Below are 19,304 nucleotides of genomic sequence, written 5' to 3' on the forward strand. Positions count from 1 at the left end.
TGTATTATTCCGCCCTTTTCCTTTGTCCCATTCAAATAGTGGATTTGCTCTGTGCCTGCTACTTTAGGAAAGGGATATAAAAGCATGAAAGTTTTTTCCAAACAACTAAGCCAGGGAATTGAGAGGATTCAGGGGATAAACAAAGTTTTGGGAGAAATTAGACATGTCATAGATTTAAACCAGAGCTGGTGGGGGTGGACCTTGAAGGAGACAAATTGATAGTAGAGACAGTATTTTGTTTCTTAAAAAAATAAACTTTTTTAATGCTCCAAGCAGCAGAAAAATTTCCAAATACAGGATTTCTGCAACAAAGAGGTATAAGACCTCATGTGGTCATATGGATAGGACCCAGTATCATATCAGTAATGACCTGCATGTTATGAACTTGAGGACAGGTATTCATTTACCTGCTATGTTATTTGAAAAGAAAAGAAAAAACTAACATTGGCACAGCCCTGATGGGGCAGTGGTTAAAGAGCTCAGCTGCTAATCAAAATGTCCGCAGTTAAAATCCATCAGTTGCTCCTTGGAAACCCTATGCGGTAGTTCTGCTCTGTCCTATAGGGTCGCTATGAGAAAGAATTGACTCCATGACAATGGGTTTTTGGAACATTGGCATAACTCCTCAAAGGAGATATGAACTGGTTTTATGTCTGTCTGTCTTACAAACTTGTCATGAACCATTAACATTGTATAGCACCTTTCCTATAAGATATTCAATATCATTGGTTTGAGATTTTTCAGAACCTATTTCATGTGTGGAAAATAGAGTAATTGCCAAATGAATCACTTTTACAGAATGTAACCCCTAAAATGGCTATTATCACACCTACTCCTCGCTTATCCACCGTCTCATTATCTGACATTTCTCATTTACAATAGTAAAAAATCTACTATCTTTTTTTTCACATTAACAGCCTGACAGTAATGAACTCCAGGTTGCAAGGTGGGAGTAACATTGGTTGTGATGGTTAAGGTTATGTGTCAACTTGGCTGGGCCATTATTCTCAGTGGTTTGGCAGTTATGCAATGATGTAAGTGGGAAGTTATTTAATGATGTAGTCATCCTCTATTTTGTGACCTGTTGTGGTCATCCTCCATTTTCTCATAACACTGATTTTTGCATAAAGGCCTGGTGTTTGGAACCTAACCATGTCAATAAGTGAGGAGCAGAGATATATGCATATGCGCGCACACACACATGCACAGATACCCCTACCTACATTGTCTAAAATGGTAATTAGGATTTGCATTGAATGTATTTTTCTATTAACAAAGTACATTTGGCAGTTTTTCGAGTACCAGTGAGTTACCCACATTCTATATGAAATTTCATAAAAAGTAAATACAAAAGAATTAAAAACACTTTTTGATGAAAAATATTTTAGAAAATAAACCAATTAAGTATAATTTAAAAATAACTTATTGTACCCAGGTATGTTTTTAAATCAAAATTTTTAAAGCAGAAGAAGAAGCAATAGACATCTTCTATGTGATTTATTCCTTTAGTTTTAACAAAAAGTGCTGTCTTCATTTCACCCTGAATTTCTATTACCATATGGCTGGTCTGATTCTAACAGCATCGTAATAAATCTGAAACAAAGCTAGCCAAACCTATCCTTCTATTAAATGCTTCACCTTCACATTTAAACATTTTTAATTGGCTATGGAATTTTTTTAATCAGTTCACAAACACGTTGACATTATTTGAGTCAATGCTATCTACTAGTTTAAATTTTAATAAGTAATAAGATGTTTTTAAAGTGTTGGGTTTATTTCAATGCCTGAAATATTTTAAGTCTCACAGATGACTTACCATATGCCTTTTCTCTCATTGCATAGATTTTGTAAAATAAAATATCGTCCCTTTATTGCTGCTCGTTGATTTAATTTCTCATTTAGAATAGGGACATATGGATACATATAGTTTATATGGATTTCCCCTAATGAAATCTTATGGTTAATAGGGAGAGTGGCATATAACTACCAAACCCAATAAAATACATTTTTTTTTTCTTAATCTCATTCAAAATCCTTACTGGATTAAAATGCTCACGGACAAATATTTTACTTTTATTAATTACAAGTCTTAGTGTTTTAGTCATATGAAAGAAGAAAGCCTTAAATAATACAAGGTCACCTATGGTTTCTCTTTCTCTCTCCTGTGTATCTGTCCATCCATCTGCCCATCATCTATCTGTCCGTCCATCCGTCCGTCCATCCGTCCATCCATCCATCCATCTATCCATCTACCCATCCATCCATTTATCTAATCCATCCACCCATCCATCCATCTATCTAATCCATCCATCTACCTATCATGCCAAGAGATTTCAAGCTACTAAGGAAAACTATTATGGAGTGAGACTTCTTTTGTTTCTAATCCATTTTCATCATCTAAGTAAATAAAATAGATGATGAAATTATTTTTACTGGGAAAGTGCATAACCATATATACTAATCTAGGTTTTGGTGGGGTAGAAATACTAAGTCAGTAAGAGAAACCAGGACTCTTGCATGAGACTTGGAAAGGATAAACAGAATGATTAGCGAAAACCTTTCAAACTTTGTTATCTAGGTTGGGATTAGAAAGAGTTTAAATACATGTCTTTGGCTCCTTCATCGTACTTCAGTTGAGAACATCAAATAATAAAATAATTCTGTTTTTATGTTGGTTACTCATCTCAAGCCATCTAACATCTTGATACGACATAAAAAAAAAATCACCTATACTTTCATTTGGCGACAGTGGCCAAAATTTTTTTGTGTTTAACAGAAACTATAGTTTGGATGGATGTAATTTAACTGAATTGCTGGCCTTATCGTTTTAGCTTGTTAAAAAAAAAAATCCCATTGCAGAATTATATGAAGTTGCTTACAGAATTCCAAAGGATTGTCTAAAATAAGGTAGGAAAAAAGTTTCCATATTCACTGAAATGCAGAAGTATGACCGTTCAAACTGTCTTTCAATAACACACACTGGGCACACCTTCAGTCGGGCAACTTTACTGTGACCAGCTTCACCAAGTAGCAGATATCCAATCATTAAAGCTTCTGAAAAGATCATGCTGTGCTCAGTCTTCTGCAGACGTTGGAATATTTTTTTGAACTAGCGCTTGTCCTAAAGTTTGTGAAGACTGAATGTGCTTTGTTAGACTCTACAGTTTGCAAAAGGGAATTGTATGCTGAGAGATTCATATATTTTCCAGATATGGGTAGCAAGGTGTCACCAAAATATTTTACTGACTTTTAAACCAAAATGCTTAATTATATTAATGTGGGAAATTTGTTTTTATTGTTTGTTTAGTTTTGTTTTGCAGTTAAGGGATATAATTACATAGTGAATATACTTGAAAATTTTAAGAATATTATTTGGTAACACATATTTTAACACTCCTCTTAATATATTTCTAATATCTGTAAAAAAAAAAAAAGGAAAGTGGAATTATCAAAGGCAGTTCTTTATTAATTTCAGTGATTTTACATCAATATATTCTATGTGCTAAATCTGTAGTAATTGATGATTCTTAATAATTGCCACTTTTGTTAACCATATTCTCCATATTGTGTACTTTCTGTGCATCATTTTGCTCAACAATCATATGGCATTATTGTGATGATTGTCCTTATTATCAGCACTTTATTTATTCAAATAATATTTTTTGAGTCCCACTATGTTCTACTTAGATGATGAAATTGAGGCTCAACAATCATAACTAAATTGCCTAAAATCATAATTGTAGTGACAGTAAGAGTGAAAATAAATGAGTCTGTATTTTTAAAGCCCATATTTGTAACCACTGCTGTCATTAGGTGCTGTCAAGTCAGTTCTGTCTCATAACGACTCCATGTACAACAGAACGAAACACTGCTCGGTTTTGTGCCATCCTCAGAATCTTTGTTATGCTTGAGCCCATTGTTGCAGCCACTGTGTCAATCCATCTTGTTGAGGGTTTTCCTCTTTTTTGCAGGCCCTCTACTTTGCCAAGCATGATGTCTTTCTCCGGGGGCTGATAACACGTCCAAAATATGTGAGATGTAGTCTTGCCATCCTTGTTTCTAAGGAGCTTTCTGGTTGTGCGTCTTTCTAGGCAGATTTGTTCTTTTTTTTGTCAGTCCATGGTACATTCAGTATTCTTCGCCAGCATCACAATTCAAAGACATCAATTCTTCTTTGGTCTTTCTTATTCACCATCCAGCTTTCAGGTGCATATGAGGCAATTGGAGTCACCATGGCTTGGGTCAGACACACCTTAGTCTTCAAGGTGGCATCTTTGCTTTTCAACACTTTAAAGAGGTCTTTTGCAGCAGATTTGCCCAATGCAAAGTGTCATTTGATTTCTTGACTGCTGCTTCCATAGGTGTTGATTGTGGATCCAAGTAAAACAAAATCCTTGACAACCTCAATCTTTTCTTCATTTACCATGGTCCAGTTGTGAGAATTTTCGTTTTCTTTATGTTAAGGTGTAATCCATACTGAAGGCTGTGGTCTTTGATCTTCATCAGTATCTATTAGCATGACATTAAAAACTAAATGATGACAAAAGTCTTAGAAAAAAACAGCTATTTATAAAAACCTAAGTCAATGTTATTTTTAATTTTACATAGCTGAGGCCAAGCATTATTATAAAAATAATTGTTTTGGATGAGAGCAAATCTAGAGATGATTTATTAATTCCCTGTTTTTTTACCATTACAAAATCAGGCCTAAAGATACTGCAGCCTGGCTAATGTCAGACAAATCTTTAATGAAAAAGCAAAGACTTAAATCCTGTTCTATGGCCAAAAATGTGTTTCTCTTTTTACCAAATTTGCTTAACATTTGCATTTTATACTTTTATATTGTACATGTTGTAAGGCAATTAACAATTCAAATAAATTGCCACTCCAAAGCAATTGCTATGTTTATGTTCCTCTACAACGATTAGATGCAGTTAGCTCATCTTCCTCTACTATTATTGTTTTAAGCCTAGCATTAGTTTCTATCCAATACCTTGTGTATGCCCATATCAACCTTCTGAACTCCATCCATTCTTCAGTCTTTTCCTCAAACTATGATATCGTAAGTTGTCTATGAGGTCTGTTACTATCCATCTCACTTTCCTTTATGCTCCTAAATCTTCACATCTCTGCTCAGGCATATTCAAAGGAAAAAAAAAAATTGCTATTGAGTTGATTTTCTGCCTTATATTCTACCTTATTCACTTTGAATCCCACAGTGTAAGGAAATTATTAATGACTGTTCTTTTTCTATATCCCGTAACAACTAATTTTATTAAAGGTTATTTCATTTTAGATCCACTCTAAGTTAAATATCTGCCTGATAAAGAGTATCTTATATAAATAATTCTGAAGAAAATTGCATCATGATTGGGAATCATAAAAGACCACGTCTTTAATCTTTTAATGTCTTATCTATTTTTTAAATCTGTTTGAGGAATTTTTGTAATGCTGTGAAGTCATTCTGCACTCAAGGGCAAGTTTCATAATCTCTTCTGACGTCTATTTTGGTCTTTTTTTCTTTCTTGTTTTTTTCATTGTCTTTATTTTCTTCAAGTATAATGTCATTGAAGTCACTCTACAACCCTTCTGGTGTTGTCATTAGAGCTCAGTGTATTAAATCTATTTTTCATATGGTCTCTAAATTTAGGCAGGATGTATTCCAGGTTGTTCCTTGGCTCTCTTGGATTTGCCTTGATTTTCTTCAACTCAATTTGAACTTGCCATGAGCAATTCGAGGTCTGTTCTGCAGTTAACCCCTGGATTTTTCTTGACTAATAGTATCGAGTTTCTCCATTATTGCTTTCGCCAGCTATAGTATATTTGATTCTTGTGTAAAGCATTTGGTGAGATCTATGTACTTTTCCACATGTGTATAGTCATCTTTTGTGTTATTAAAAAAAAAAAGAAAAGAAGTCTGATGACTAAGTCATGGGTCTTGTAGAATTCTGTCTTGTAATCTCTAGTATTGGTCCTATCATCAAGGCCATATTTTCCAACTGCTGATCCTTTTTTGTTTGTTTGTTTCCCATTTACCAATCTCAATCACTAGTACAGGTAGTCCTCAACTTATGATATATCTGAGTTACAAGGAGCCACACTTACAACTGTGTGTTTTGTTTTTGTGTACATCTTATCATTCGTAATACGTCCTACATACAATGTTGCAGTGCATAATATGCTGATATTGTCATTCTCAGATGTAATGTTCCCAGTTCCCAAAGACAAATAAAGATTGGATTTATAAAGATATTGATTATAAAATGCAATAATAATTAAAACCAAAAAAAAAAAAATGAAGTATTCAACTTATGTCAGAACTGACTTATGATGGAGTCGTTGGAACAAAACACTGTTATAAGTCAGAAACTACCAGTAATTATTAATACATCTTGATTGCACATTTGATCATTTTCAGATTGCTGTAGTTTATAAAAACCTTCAATTTCTTCATCTTTGGCATTTGTGGTTGCTGCATAAATTTGAATAATGGAAGAACTAATGAAGTAAAAGACCTGAACAGAAGATTTCAAAGAGCAGCTTCAGATGACAAAGTAAAGTATTATAATAAAATGTGCAAAGATCTGGTGTCAGAAAACCAAAAGGGTCAAACATGATCAGCATTTTTCAAGCTGAAAGAATTGAAGAGAAAATTCAAGCTATAAGTTACAATATTGATGGATTCTGTGGACTAATAATTAAATGATCCAGAAAGCATCCAAAAAAGATGGGAAGAATACACAGAGCCACTGTACTAAGAAGAATTGTTCAGTGTTCAACAATCTCAGGAGGTAGCAGAACCACTGGTACTGAAGGAAGAAGTACAGGCCTTGTTGAAGGCGTTGGCAAAAAACAAAGCTCCAGGAATTGATTGAATACCAATTGAGATGCTTCAACAAACAGATGCAATGCTGGAAGCACTTAGTGCTCTATATCAAGAAATTTGGAAGACAACTACGTGGCCAACTGACTGGAAGAGATCCACGCTTGTGCCCATTCCTAAGTAAGGGAATCAAACAGAATTCATAAATTATCAAGCAATATCATTAATATCACATGCTTGCAAAAATTTGGCTTAAGATAATTCAAAAACAGCTTTAGCCATACATCAACAGCCAGAAGTTCAAGCCAGATTCAGAAGAGGATGTAGAACAAGGAATATCATTGCTAATGTCAGGTGGATCTTGGCTGAAAGCAAAGAATACAGGAAAGATGTTTACCTGTGTTGTATTGGCTATATAAAGCATTCAACAACGTCATGATAAACGGCAAAGAAATTGAAGTTGCCAAGAATTTTATTTTTCTTGGATCAACAATCAATGACCATGAAGACAGCAATCAAGAAACAAAATGACATTTTGCACTGAGAAAATCTGCTGGAAATATTTTTTTTTTCAAGTGTTAAAAAGAAAAAATAAATCAATTTAATGTCTAAGGTGCACCTAACCCAAGCTATGGTATTTTCAGTCACCTCATATGCATTTGCAAGCTGAATGATGAAATAGGAATACCTAGGAAGAACTGATGCATTTTGAATAGTGCTGTTGGCAAAGAATATTGACTATACCATGGACTGCCAGAAGAACAAACAAATCTGTCTTGGAGAATGTACAACCAGAATACATCTTAAAAGCAAAGATTCCCTACTTTGGACATGTCATCAGGAGGGATGTTGGAGAAAGATGTCATGTTTGATAAAGCAGAGGGTCAGAAAAAAGAAAAAAACCCTCAAGAGGTCGATTGACAGTCACTGCAACAATGGGTTCCCACGCACCAAAGATCGTGAGGATGGTGTAGGACTGGGCAATGTTTCATTCTATTATAGATATCATCATGGTACGTTGGAACCAACTTGACAAACTTAACAACAATGGCATGAAGTCGCAGAAATGATAAAATATATATATATATATATTTTAAATATATAGGTCATTTTGTAAACAAATATTTTAGCAAGTTATACCATAGCAGGATGTAAGATCTTGATTAAAATTCACTTAGTGTGTTATCTGACTGAATGTACTTAAAAGAAATCTTTGACGTGTTGATCAGATTAAATTGATTTAATCTCAGCTGAAAGTTAAATTCAGCATTAGTCATGGATAATTACTGTCAGAAAGGATATGTTCTAGCTATTCATTTACATAATACGGGCTTTCTTTGAGATTGCATATGAGTTAATTATACTTTCTTTAATTGTAGCAGCTACATGCAATACTCAGCTTCTAGCTACTGTAAAAAGTTCATTAACTTCTAGAAAATGGCCAATATTCTAATGCCAATACCTGATTTGGAGCATAGGCTTTACAGCAAGGGCTTACAAGGAGAAAATCTGGGAAAGACACTTAGTGGCTTAGATATACCAGATACAACCACGTCTTACAAAGACCCCCTCCCAAAAGGGGAAATGGCGCTGCGTTAATTACTGCCTCAACCATTTACTAAAATGTAGAGTGAGCGGATTCTCTTGATAAAACTTTGTTTCATTTTTTGATAATAAAAAAATACAAGATGCAAAAGTATACGAATGACTATGTAAATCAAAGTACTGTAGTGTAATAGGAGCCCCATTTAAAAAAACATAAACAAAAACCCTTTGCCTTTGAGTCAATTCCGACTCATAGAGGCCCTAAGGGACAGAGTAGAACTGACCTGACCCATGGGTGATGAAATATTTTATCTAGAGTTTGTATAAATCTTGGTATAAAGAAGGGGGGGCAACAATAGATTTTCCACATTGAAATCAGTCTTATTATTTTATAGTCATAATTGATATGATTTTTGGTCTTTCTTTTTTAATGTATTAGACATTAAAAAAGCAGTAACAACAATTTGCACAGTATCATATAACCCTAGGTAATTAACTGTATCCCTTTTTTATATCTTTTTTCTAGTCTCTTCCAAATGCTTTCATAATTTTACATGGTTTTAATCATAACATAAACTTTTCATCTTTTCCATTTAACAGAATTTCATAACTATTAATCTAGTCTATTTCATAGCATTGTAATTATTTTTAATTATAATTATAAACTAGTATCTCATTAAGTCAGTGATCTTCACAGTGTGGTCCCTGAAGCAGTAGCATCTTCTGTTAACTTATTGGAAATATCAATTTTTGGTGTATCACAGACCTACTGTCCAGAAACTCCAAAGATGGGGCCAGGTCTGTGTTTTAATAAATCCTTTAGGTCAACATAATGCATGTTAAAATTGGAGAACTACTGCATTAAATACATTTTCCCAAAATTTACTAAAGCATTTCCATGAGTTATTATTGATTGCTTTAAATAACACTTACACTGGGAATTCTTATTCAAAAATTGTATATTCTTTTTCTTCTTTTTTGTTTTAACTTTTATAGAAACTCTCAATAATTAGAATAAGGTATCAAAAATACAAATATTTTAAAAATGTTTTCGAGAATATCGTTCCAATTTAGCTTGCTATCAAAAATATAAATTAGTTTTTTTAGCAAAACATTGGTATTGTTGATTTTTTTGCTAATTACCTTGATAATTTAAATTTCACTTGAAAATAAAGCATAATATCAAAATAAAATTACTGCGTGGATTTCACTTTAAGAAAACTAAGAAAATATGTTCTTTAAATGTTTTTTCTTTTATGTATTTCTGTCCTTGTAAAAATCAGTTTCCAAAGAGAAAGTAGTAATAATGACTAACATTACTTTTGTCCCTATTTTACTTTTGACAAAACTGAAGAACAGATGTGTTAGGTATTTGCCCAAGTTCCTCAGCTTGCAGTTGGTGATGCTGTGATTTAAACTATCAGAATCCATATTTTTAATCATTATGATACTATTATATACAAAGATGGCTTAAAACTGACATGATGAAAACAAACACTATGTAAGAACGTTACTATAATTTAAGTTTATGATTTCTTGAATCTTTCCTTTAATTTTCTCTTTTATCCTATATAAAACCGAAAAAATCCATTGCTGTTGAATTGATTCTAACTCGTGGTGGCCCTACAGGAGAGAGTAGGGCTGCCCCATAGGGCTTCCAAGGGGCGACTGGAGGATTCAAACTGGTGACCTTTCTGTTAACAGCCAGACTCTTAACCACTGGGTCGCCAGGGCTCCGATAATACCATATAGGTGTCATCGACAGTATTTGTGTATTTTGCAGAAGGAAATACCCTCTCTATGTGCTGAAAGCCTCTTTTTAGATCAGAAAAGTGTATGCAGCTAATGCTACCTGAAAATAAAGGTTAACCCTTTTTTAGACTTATTTCCAAAGGAAACACACTCACGTTAGTGTTCATTTTGCCACCATATTTCCATTTCCAGTCAAGTAAGTTCTCAAAGGAGGAATGTCAAACCTATTAGAAAATCAAAAGGGAATGACATTGCTTAGCTCTCTCTCAGCGCAAGACCCCTGGACCCACCTATGCTTTTCTTATGCCCGTGGACACTGTTAGAATGAATAGGTAACCAGAAAAGCCAAATTGCCATGGGTTGTTCTTTTTGTCATGAAATGCATCAGTGATTGTCAAGTGGCAAAGGTCGAAACAAGAATGAGTCATCATTCAGAACCTACTAAGGAGTTTTCAGGACACAATTATTTTCTGTTTCTTCTTCCCCTCATTTGCACCTTATGTTTATACATAACCTATATTCATCCAGAAATCTGCTAACGTAAGATCTGACTTTTATTAAGCACTTAATATGACCAGGGATAACTCTAAAGGCTCTCTGTAGATTTTTACATGTAATATTTAGTACAATTCTGGGAGACAGTTAATACAATGATCCCCATGTTATATATGGGGCAATCTGGCACAGAGACGTAATTTCCAAAGACATAAAGCTAGCAAGAAGTAGAGTAAGGACTTGAACTCAGGCTGCTTACCTCTAGAGATATTGCTTGTAAGTACCACACTGCTCCTTGGGGCTAGAGTGGGAGAAGAGGACTCAGGTGAGGAAGGAAAAGAGGGGACATGCTGGGTGAGTGCATTTTGAAAAAGTTCACCTGAGGTTCTGGAACAAGCCCCCCAGCCACTGAAAACAGCAATGGAACCCCAATCATACTATAATTCTCTTAGAACTTCTTTTCTTCTTATTTGATACTTTGAAATGCACATATGAATCTGAATGATTCTCTGTTTTTTATCTTCAGGGTTCCTGATTCAGGACGGCCCGTTTGGATCTTGTGAAAATAAATACTGTGGTTTGGGGAGGCACTGTGTTATCAGCAGAGAGCTGGGGCGAGCAGAATGTGCCTGCATGGAGCTTTGCAAACGGCACTACAAGCCTGTGTGTGGGTCTGACGGACAATTTTATGAAAACCACTGTGAAGTGCACAGAGCTGCCTGCCTGAAAAAACAGAAGATCACCATTGTTCACAATGAAGACTGCTTCTTTAGAGGTAAGTGCAGAGTGAGCCTAAAGTGCCCTTCTGCTCCACTTCTTTCCTCTTCTCAACTAGTGCCTTTCAGTTTACACTCTAGCATGATTTGATATCAGCAAGTATCTAGAAGGTAAAGAAAAAAATGTGAGCATAATTATACCAATAAATAGTAAGAATATAGCAATTTACATGGCTACAATTCTGATGTTCAGTTTTGAGAATAAAGCTCGCCAAAATATGACTCAATATTTACTATAGCTTGGAGCATTGTACCATATGGCTTACAGATCTTGGCAGTTATTTTAGGGGTTCAGAGTGGCCAATTCCATCAACGGGCCCAATCTGCCCAGTGAAAAGCACCTGGAGTGGAAGAACTGAGGGAGGAATGAATGCCAGGCCCTGCTGTGATAGCATTCCTTTCTTCTTGATTAAAAATGGTGATTTCAGTTTGTACCACATAATTCAAATTATATGTAACCACTAAATATCCATTAGAATAACTAACCTATGAAGAACTCATGCTAAATTCAATTAGTGAACCAAGACAAAAGTAGTTTAAAAATTTAAAGTACTGATATTTACTTTTGTAAATACAGTACTTGAAATCATGGGTCATTGCTTATATGGAAAACAAACAAACAAAAATACCCTTTGAGTTGAAGTTGATTCTGACTCATAGTGACCCTGTAGGACAGAGTAGAACTGCCCCATAGGGTTTCCAAAGAGCAGCTGGTGGATTTGAACTGCCAACCCGTTGGTAAGCAGCCAAGCTCTTAATCATTGTGCCACCAGGGATATTGCTGCATTTGATATTATAACTTTAATTTGATAAATTACTTTAACATGCAATACAAAGGAATCATTGAGTAGCTTTAACAATATTTACATGTTTATAGATTTATTTCTTCTTTGTTTTTGCTAAAGAGAATATTTGCCTTTTAATAGTCTTGACTAACCGTGGAATTCCAAGGAGGTAGATATATGTAACTTTTATCTATCTAGTGGGTCAAGACCAACCTGATTTCTAACACTTGGTTCTATGTCATAATTTCTCAGAATGCTCCTAAAGTATGTTTAGACTTAAAAATATGTTTTACATTTTTGTTCTTAGCTTAAAGTTATGGCTGAAATATAATGTTATTACATGTCACTTCTCTACCTATTAATGTAAATTAAAAGTTTAATAAAAATTATTTTTAAAACTTGATAAAATTGAAGTATTTCCAAGGTAACAAGAAAAAAAAAATGATACGCAGAGCTTTTCAAATGAAGAAGATGCAATGCTTTGTATTCATGTGGCTGTTAGGAGGCTTTTTACATAGTGACATAAAATTAGAACAGTTTCCTTACCGTAATGCGCTATGTGACCTTAAATATCTGTGCAGAGAAATGCACGAGAAAGAACAGCAGTTGTTTTACTTTAATGTTCAGTTTTTTCTTCCCTTCTATCATATCTATCTTAAAAGTAGGTAAAATTGGCTCTATTAACATGGTACTTTGAAGCTCACTGAAGGGCATTTCTTCTCCCATTCTGATGTGAGATAGTACAGTGGAAATACTTTACTGTATTCCACTGATACGTGATAGAATAAGCTATATTTAGGGTTGCTATGAGTCGGAATTTTTTTTTTTTTTATGAGTCGGAATTAGCTTGACGGCAACAGGTTTGGTTTCAGTTTTTTGCTTAGGTAAATAATATGCCTTTAAGTTAATTTTGAATCATATTTTGCATCTGAGGCTTTGTATACCCAACACCCAGCAATTTATCAATAGAAACATATATTGTTAAATATTATGTAGAAAAAATATGGCATATTTTATGTTCCACTTAATAGCCAGATGCCTAGGCATAATGTGAACTAAATATGTAAATCAGCCTAGAAATAGATAGATAGAACATAGCCAGGAATCTTGTCTTCCCTTTAAGTTTACCTCATAAAAAATAGTTTGAAACATTTCTGTCCTCCATACTTACAATATTTATTATAAGTATGATTCTTTTAAAAATACATCATCATCATACATACTATTAAAATGTCGTTTCTCTTTGTGGGTTATTTACCCAGGGTTAGTGAGTTTCCCAGGTCTCAGAATTTGAGGGTCAATGAAAAAGAGGAAGACACTCAGTGAGGTGGATTGACACAGTGGCTGCAACAATGGGCCCAAGCATAACAACGATTGTGGGCATGGTGCAGGACCCGGCAGTGTTTCTTTCTGTTGTACATAGGGTCACTATGAGTCGTAACTGACTCGATGGCACCTAACAACAACAGCAACAGAATTTGTGAATCTGGTGTTTGATCATTTTGGTGTTTTGCCTAACATACATGTAACTCACAAAATGCTTTCATTTCAGCAGAGGTAAGGAAACAGAACAGAACAAAACAATAAATTGCCTGTCTTATTAGTGTGCATTTTGCCAAGGTTTGGGTATAATAAAAGATTCTGTAAAGCTGAAGCCTAAAGTTGTTGTGATGGCTAAAATCCATTCTTATGTTATTTGTTTACAGAAATAGCCCAAAGAAAGAAACAAATCAAAATATTAAATTCATGAACTCCAAAAGAACTTATGTTTAATTAGATATTTTTAAAAAGAAAAATCAGAACAAATAAACAAAAAACAGTATCAAGGTAATGTGTTTCCTCCTCAGAAAACACATATGCTACTTTTAGATCTAACAAAAGTGATGATGAAAATCTTAGAACAGGGTCGGCAAACTAAAACTCATATGCAAAATCCAACCCACAGACTACTTTTAGAAATGAAATTTTATTGGAACACAGTCACACCCATTTGGTCAGGTACTGTGGTGGGATGCTTTTCACTACAAAGGTAGAATTGAGTGGTTGAAGCAGAGGTCTTACAGCCCATAACACCTAAAATATTTTTATCTTGTCCTTTATAGGAAAAGTTTGCTGAGCCCTTGCTTAGACTATTACTGATGCCTTAAAATGTAGTTTAAAAAATATTTTCCGATCCTTACAAACATGCTCACACACATGTACGCACACATCAGTACAAGTAAAACTGGGGAAATCTGAACAAGATTGGTGATTCTATGCATGTCAGTGGTACCGTACTACAGGCTTGCCAGGTGTTACCGTGGGGATAAACGGGATAAAGGGTATGTGGGCCTTCTATGTTATTTCTTACAAGAGCTCAGTAATCTCTATTATTCAAATTATCTTATATCAAAATTAAAGTTTAATTAAAAAGTTACTGGAAAAATATTAGCAAATCCTTAAAAATAAGTTTAAAGTAAGTAGATTTTGCTTTACTCATTACTTATTTGGACTATGATATAAGCCCTATTTGCTTTATATATTGAACTTATCAAATACATGCTTAGCAATTATATTTAACCTTATTAAAAATAGATTATATATATATATATATACAGTCATGTGTATTGATTCATTTTTAAATTAAGATGAGAAGCCACACCTAAAACATATTTAAAAAAATTTGCTTTTGAGTCAGCTCCAACCCCTGGTGATCCCATTTGTGTCAGAGTAGAACTGTGGTGCTCCATGGGGTTTCTGATGGGTAATTTTTCAGAAGTAGATTGCCAGACTCTTCTTCCAAGGTGCCATTGGGTGGACCCAAACCTCCAAAATTTAGGCTAGCAACCCAGTATTTTAGGCATTTGCACCACCCAGGGACTTCAGAATATAATACGTACATTAATAATGATATCTATACATATATCTTCATTCTATTATTTGTGTTTTAAAATATTTAAATGTTTCTGTAGTATGCTCAGCAATTATTATCCCCCCCCAAAAAAACCTATTGCCGTGAAGTGGATTTCAGCTCATAGCAACCCTATAGGACACAGTAGAACTGCCCCGTAAGGTTTCCAAGGAGCACCTGGTGGATTCGAACTGTGACATTTTGGTTTGCAGCTATAGCTCTTAACCACTACACCACCAGGGTTTCTGCAATTACTGTTAGTGACTCTTAAATAAAAACCAGTATGATTTGTGATACTATAGATAAAAAAAATAAGACACACAAAATACCCATGAACATATTTTCTCATTATTCTATTCAAATTTTTGATTATGAAATAACTAGTTATAAAAAATATAGAAAGCTGTAGCATTTGTTTATCAGCAATGAATACTTGATGATAGTGCTTAAGGTAACATAAAACATTCTATTTCTATTTAACACCTAATTACATAGTTTTGTGATAAGACAGTTTTGCTTTACATCACTCCCCCCCCACAAAGTGTTTTCTGACTACAGTAATTCATATCATCGGTTACAATAAGTACAGTTTCTTCTCACCCTGGCAGTAGGTGAGTCTGTAGTAGAAAAGAGTTTACTTACTCAGAATGTAGATGTAAGCCAGAGGAAGAAACTCAAGATACAACCTAAACCAAAATGAACCGACAATTAAAACTTTTATGAGAAAGTCAATTGAACAGAAACCCTTTTGCCATTTACTGTGCTGAGAATAAAACTGCCATAAAGGCAAATGTTCTGTGCATTTAAATGTCTACAAGAAACAATAACAACTTAGGAAATATGGTCATTACAGCTATATGTGTGCTATTTGATTGAGATCTGACATTGTTTCCTTTCTCTTTTTTTGTATAATCTGGAGAGATACTCAAATTCAAGTTCCTTTTTTTTTTTTTAAATCAGTACTTTTAACTGATTTTTTTTTTTTTTTTAAAGAAAGTACTTGTAGACCCTAAAAAAAAAACATAGAAAATTGGGCTGCCAATAATATTATAATATCAGTAAATGCCATGGCTAAGATGTAGCTGAAAGTTGATTTTTTTAAAGGGTGTCTTTGTAAAGCTTCCATGTTATATTTAAACAGCCTTTTGTAACATTTCAGAAAAAGCAGTTTGGGTAAATATACAATCTTGGAAAAATAAAACTACAGGTTTTATTGTTTTGTTTTAGTATCAGCCCATTGAAATGGCAGTGAAAGGAGCACCTTGGTCATGTAGAAACGTACGTTAACTCTTTCAAGCCCAGCATGCTGAGGCTCAGAGGACAGCAATGATAGAAGTATCTTGGATGGTATTTATTTCAGATCATTTGCACAAATATTATTTATTTGTATAATAAAAAACCAACGAACTATAGAGAAAGCAACCATCCTACGGTTTAAAAAGGCCTGCCAGCATTCACGTAACAAGTTAATACCCAGCTGGAACGGAAACCCAGGGCTCCTGGATTCTCACGGGCTGCGTGTGTGCTCCGAATGTCTCTACTTCAGCCTGGAGGGCTGTCACATCTGACTTGCCTACGGCTTCTTGTGTGTGTTTGCTTGTTTTGCTTTACTTTTAATAGTCATTTCCATGTGAATATCTCACAACGTTTAAAAACAATCTTGCTCTCTATAGCCTTTTCGAAGAATAAATAATGTATTTAGCACAGTTCTTGGCCAATAGAACAGAAAAGGAGATAATTATAGGGTTTACGTTGGAACTTGTATACATATTTGATTGTAATAATTTTCTGGACCTGAATGTGTGAGGTCACATATGTCATCTAACAGGTTGTAGTCTTATATCAAAAGAGCCTGCTCACATTATTACAGAACTTAATTTTCCAGATTATAATAATCTAATTAATGATAGTAAATTTTCTAATTTTAGGTAAGTCTTAAGAAAAAATCATTAGCTTGAGTTTGGAAACATACATTATAGGTCATTTTTGCTTATCTTCTTATACTATAAATAGAACATCTGCGAGAGCTAAAACTTAACGCCATTTTCCCTGGGGATAAGGGAGGGGAGCTGCAGAGAGGATAAAGTAGGCTCCTTATTGCATTCAGTATCTTCTGTTGAACTGCCGCCTGTTTGTGAAATAGGGAAACTAAATTTTACTTTTTAGTACTTGGATAGTCTTACCTTGTTTTGGTATTTTTTCGGCTGTATCTTTTTTTTTTTCAGTTTCAAGTTTAAAGTAATTGTGTTCGGTCATTTTTTATTTAATGTTTGCAATGGATATACACATATTCCATTAACGATTCATTCCGAACAAAATATTCATTAATAATAGATAAAAAAGAGAACAATTAGTACAAATAATTTTTTTCAAATACTGAATGTGATATTTCTGTAAGTTACAAATTGCAGAAAAATGCAGAACATTTTTTACAAATATTACTTTTTAACCTAGTTAATTTTTTCTTTTCCATATCTCTGGAGAAACTTTCCATTAATTACCCTCAGCATATGTAACTGGTGATAATATGGTCTAGAAAATGCAAGAGAAAATGTTTCTCTGATTTACTTTTAAAACTCTTTCTGAAAAGCACCCACAGGTATTGGAGCGTTTGAAAATGTATTAATGATAGACATGTAAAACCAAATGGGAAAAGTGAAAAGTATCTAAAAAGTGTTCACATTTAGATACTTATGTAAAAAAAAAAAAAATTTTTTTTGGAGGAATTCACAACAAATACAAGAGATTTGGCTCTTTCCAACACAATGAAAAATGCAATATTGATCATTTGATACTTGTTAAGCAAGCAAATATGAAGAACCTCTTCAAGTCAATTAACAGTAACTTACTTTAATGCAGTAAAATGCAATCAGTGTGTTTTAAAGTCGACACCATATCTTCTAAGCTTGAATTGCTTATCAGCCTTCTGTGTACAAGGGAGTTTCATCTATTGCTGTCCTGTGCTCAGTCATGTGCTCCACATTTCTGGCTTTCCAGCATGCGAAGACACTGTAAGAGCTGGTTTCTCTAACCAGTGTATGATTTTCCAGTTATTAGTATAATGCCTTTCTCAAAAAAAAAAAAAAAAAAAAAAATCCCCCTGAAATCCAGACATAAGTTGTGACTATATTTTTCAGTATTTTTTCTTTCGGCCATAAAATCACTGCTGTAGTTCATGACTGGGCTTTCCCTCCAAAGCAGGGTGGAGTGTAGTTCATATTTGTAGAAATTATATTGAATCATAATTTGATTATAGTCTCAACATATGCCCTGGACATGGCATTTGTCTCTAAATTTCTTCACGATTATAACTTCCAAAATCACATAAATATATTTTAAAAAATGGCATTTACAGATTGGCCTAGCATAAAATTTTGTGATAATGGTAGAGATTTCTCAATGGAAACTTTCATTCTGTTTCTTTCTACCACAAATCAATAATGACTTTCAAAAATCATGAAAATTTTATATAGAGAAATTCTAATTTAAAAAGTGGTAAACTGGTAAATTCAAGCAATCAATACTGATTCCAAAGACTCCTTCCCAATGGACCAGAATAAGTTAGGTCTCAGATAGGAATCCCTTGATGACGGTCATTCCTTTTCATCATGCTGATGTTCTTAAGCAGCTGTCCCTAGGCAAAAAGGGTGGAACCTGCACCTCTGATACACTTAAGGTATGGCCATAATAACTTGGTTACTGCTAAGTGACAGAACCCAGAGGAAGGTTAAAATGTGGCAGATAGCCAAACCATAATTTAAAATTGAGATCAGGCTAATAAATTAAGAACATTGCCAGATTCATAGAAAAGTAAATGAAATGTTTTTACTTGTAGGCCAATGGAATATTAAAAAAAAAAAGATTTTCCTAGGCAGGAAATAAAATGTTTCTGATGTATAAAACCCAAAATCAAACCCATTGCTATTGAGTTGATTCTGACTCATAGCAACCCTATATAGGGTTTCCAGGGCTGTAAATCTTCATGGAAGCAGACTGCCACATTTCTCTTCCACAGAGCAGCCATTGGGTTCAAACTGCTGAACTTTCTTTTGGCTAATAGCCTGTGCCCCCAAAACTCCTTTTGTCATGTATAGATGCCCAAATTAATAGGCCAGGAAGTTGTAGATTGCATGTGTTATTTCGTCCATAAAATAATTTTTAGTTAAAAATAGTACAACATAGTACATTTTTTTACTTTGCATTAATTACATGAATGGTCTTTTTTTTTTTTCCAAGCG

The 19,304-nt window shown here is 34.1% G+C and overlaps 1 protein-coding gene across 3 annotated transcripts in view; it reads left to right on the plus strand.

Annotated features, from left to right (window-relative positions):
- Nucleotides 1-19,304, plus strand: part of FSTL5 (follistatin like 5) — an 873,776-nt gene that overhangs the window by 246,303 nt on the left and 608,169 nt on the right. For all 3 annotated transcript variants that reach the window (XM_049906161.1, XM_049906162.1, XM_049906163.1), the window contains exon 3: nt 11,142-11,390. In XM_049906161.1, the coding sequence (XP_049762118.1) occupies nt 11,142-11,390 (249 nt within the window). The remainder of the gene's footprint in view (nt 1-11,141; nt 11,391-19,304) is intronic.

This window comes from Elephas maximus, chromosome 13 (assembly GCF_024166365.1).
Source record: "Elephas maximus indicus isolate mEleMax1 chromosome 13, mEleMax1 primary haplotype, whole genome shotgun sequence".
In the NCBI taxonomy this organism is placed as follows: domain Eukaryota; kingdom Metazoa; phylum Chordata; class Mammalia; order Proboscidea; family Elephantidae; genus Elephas; species Elephas maximus.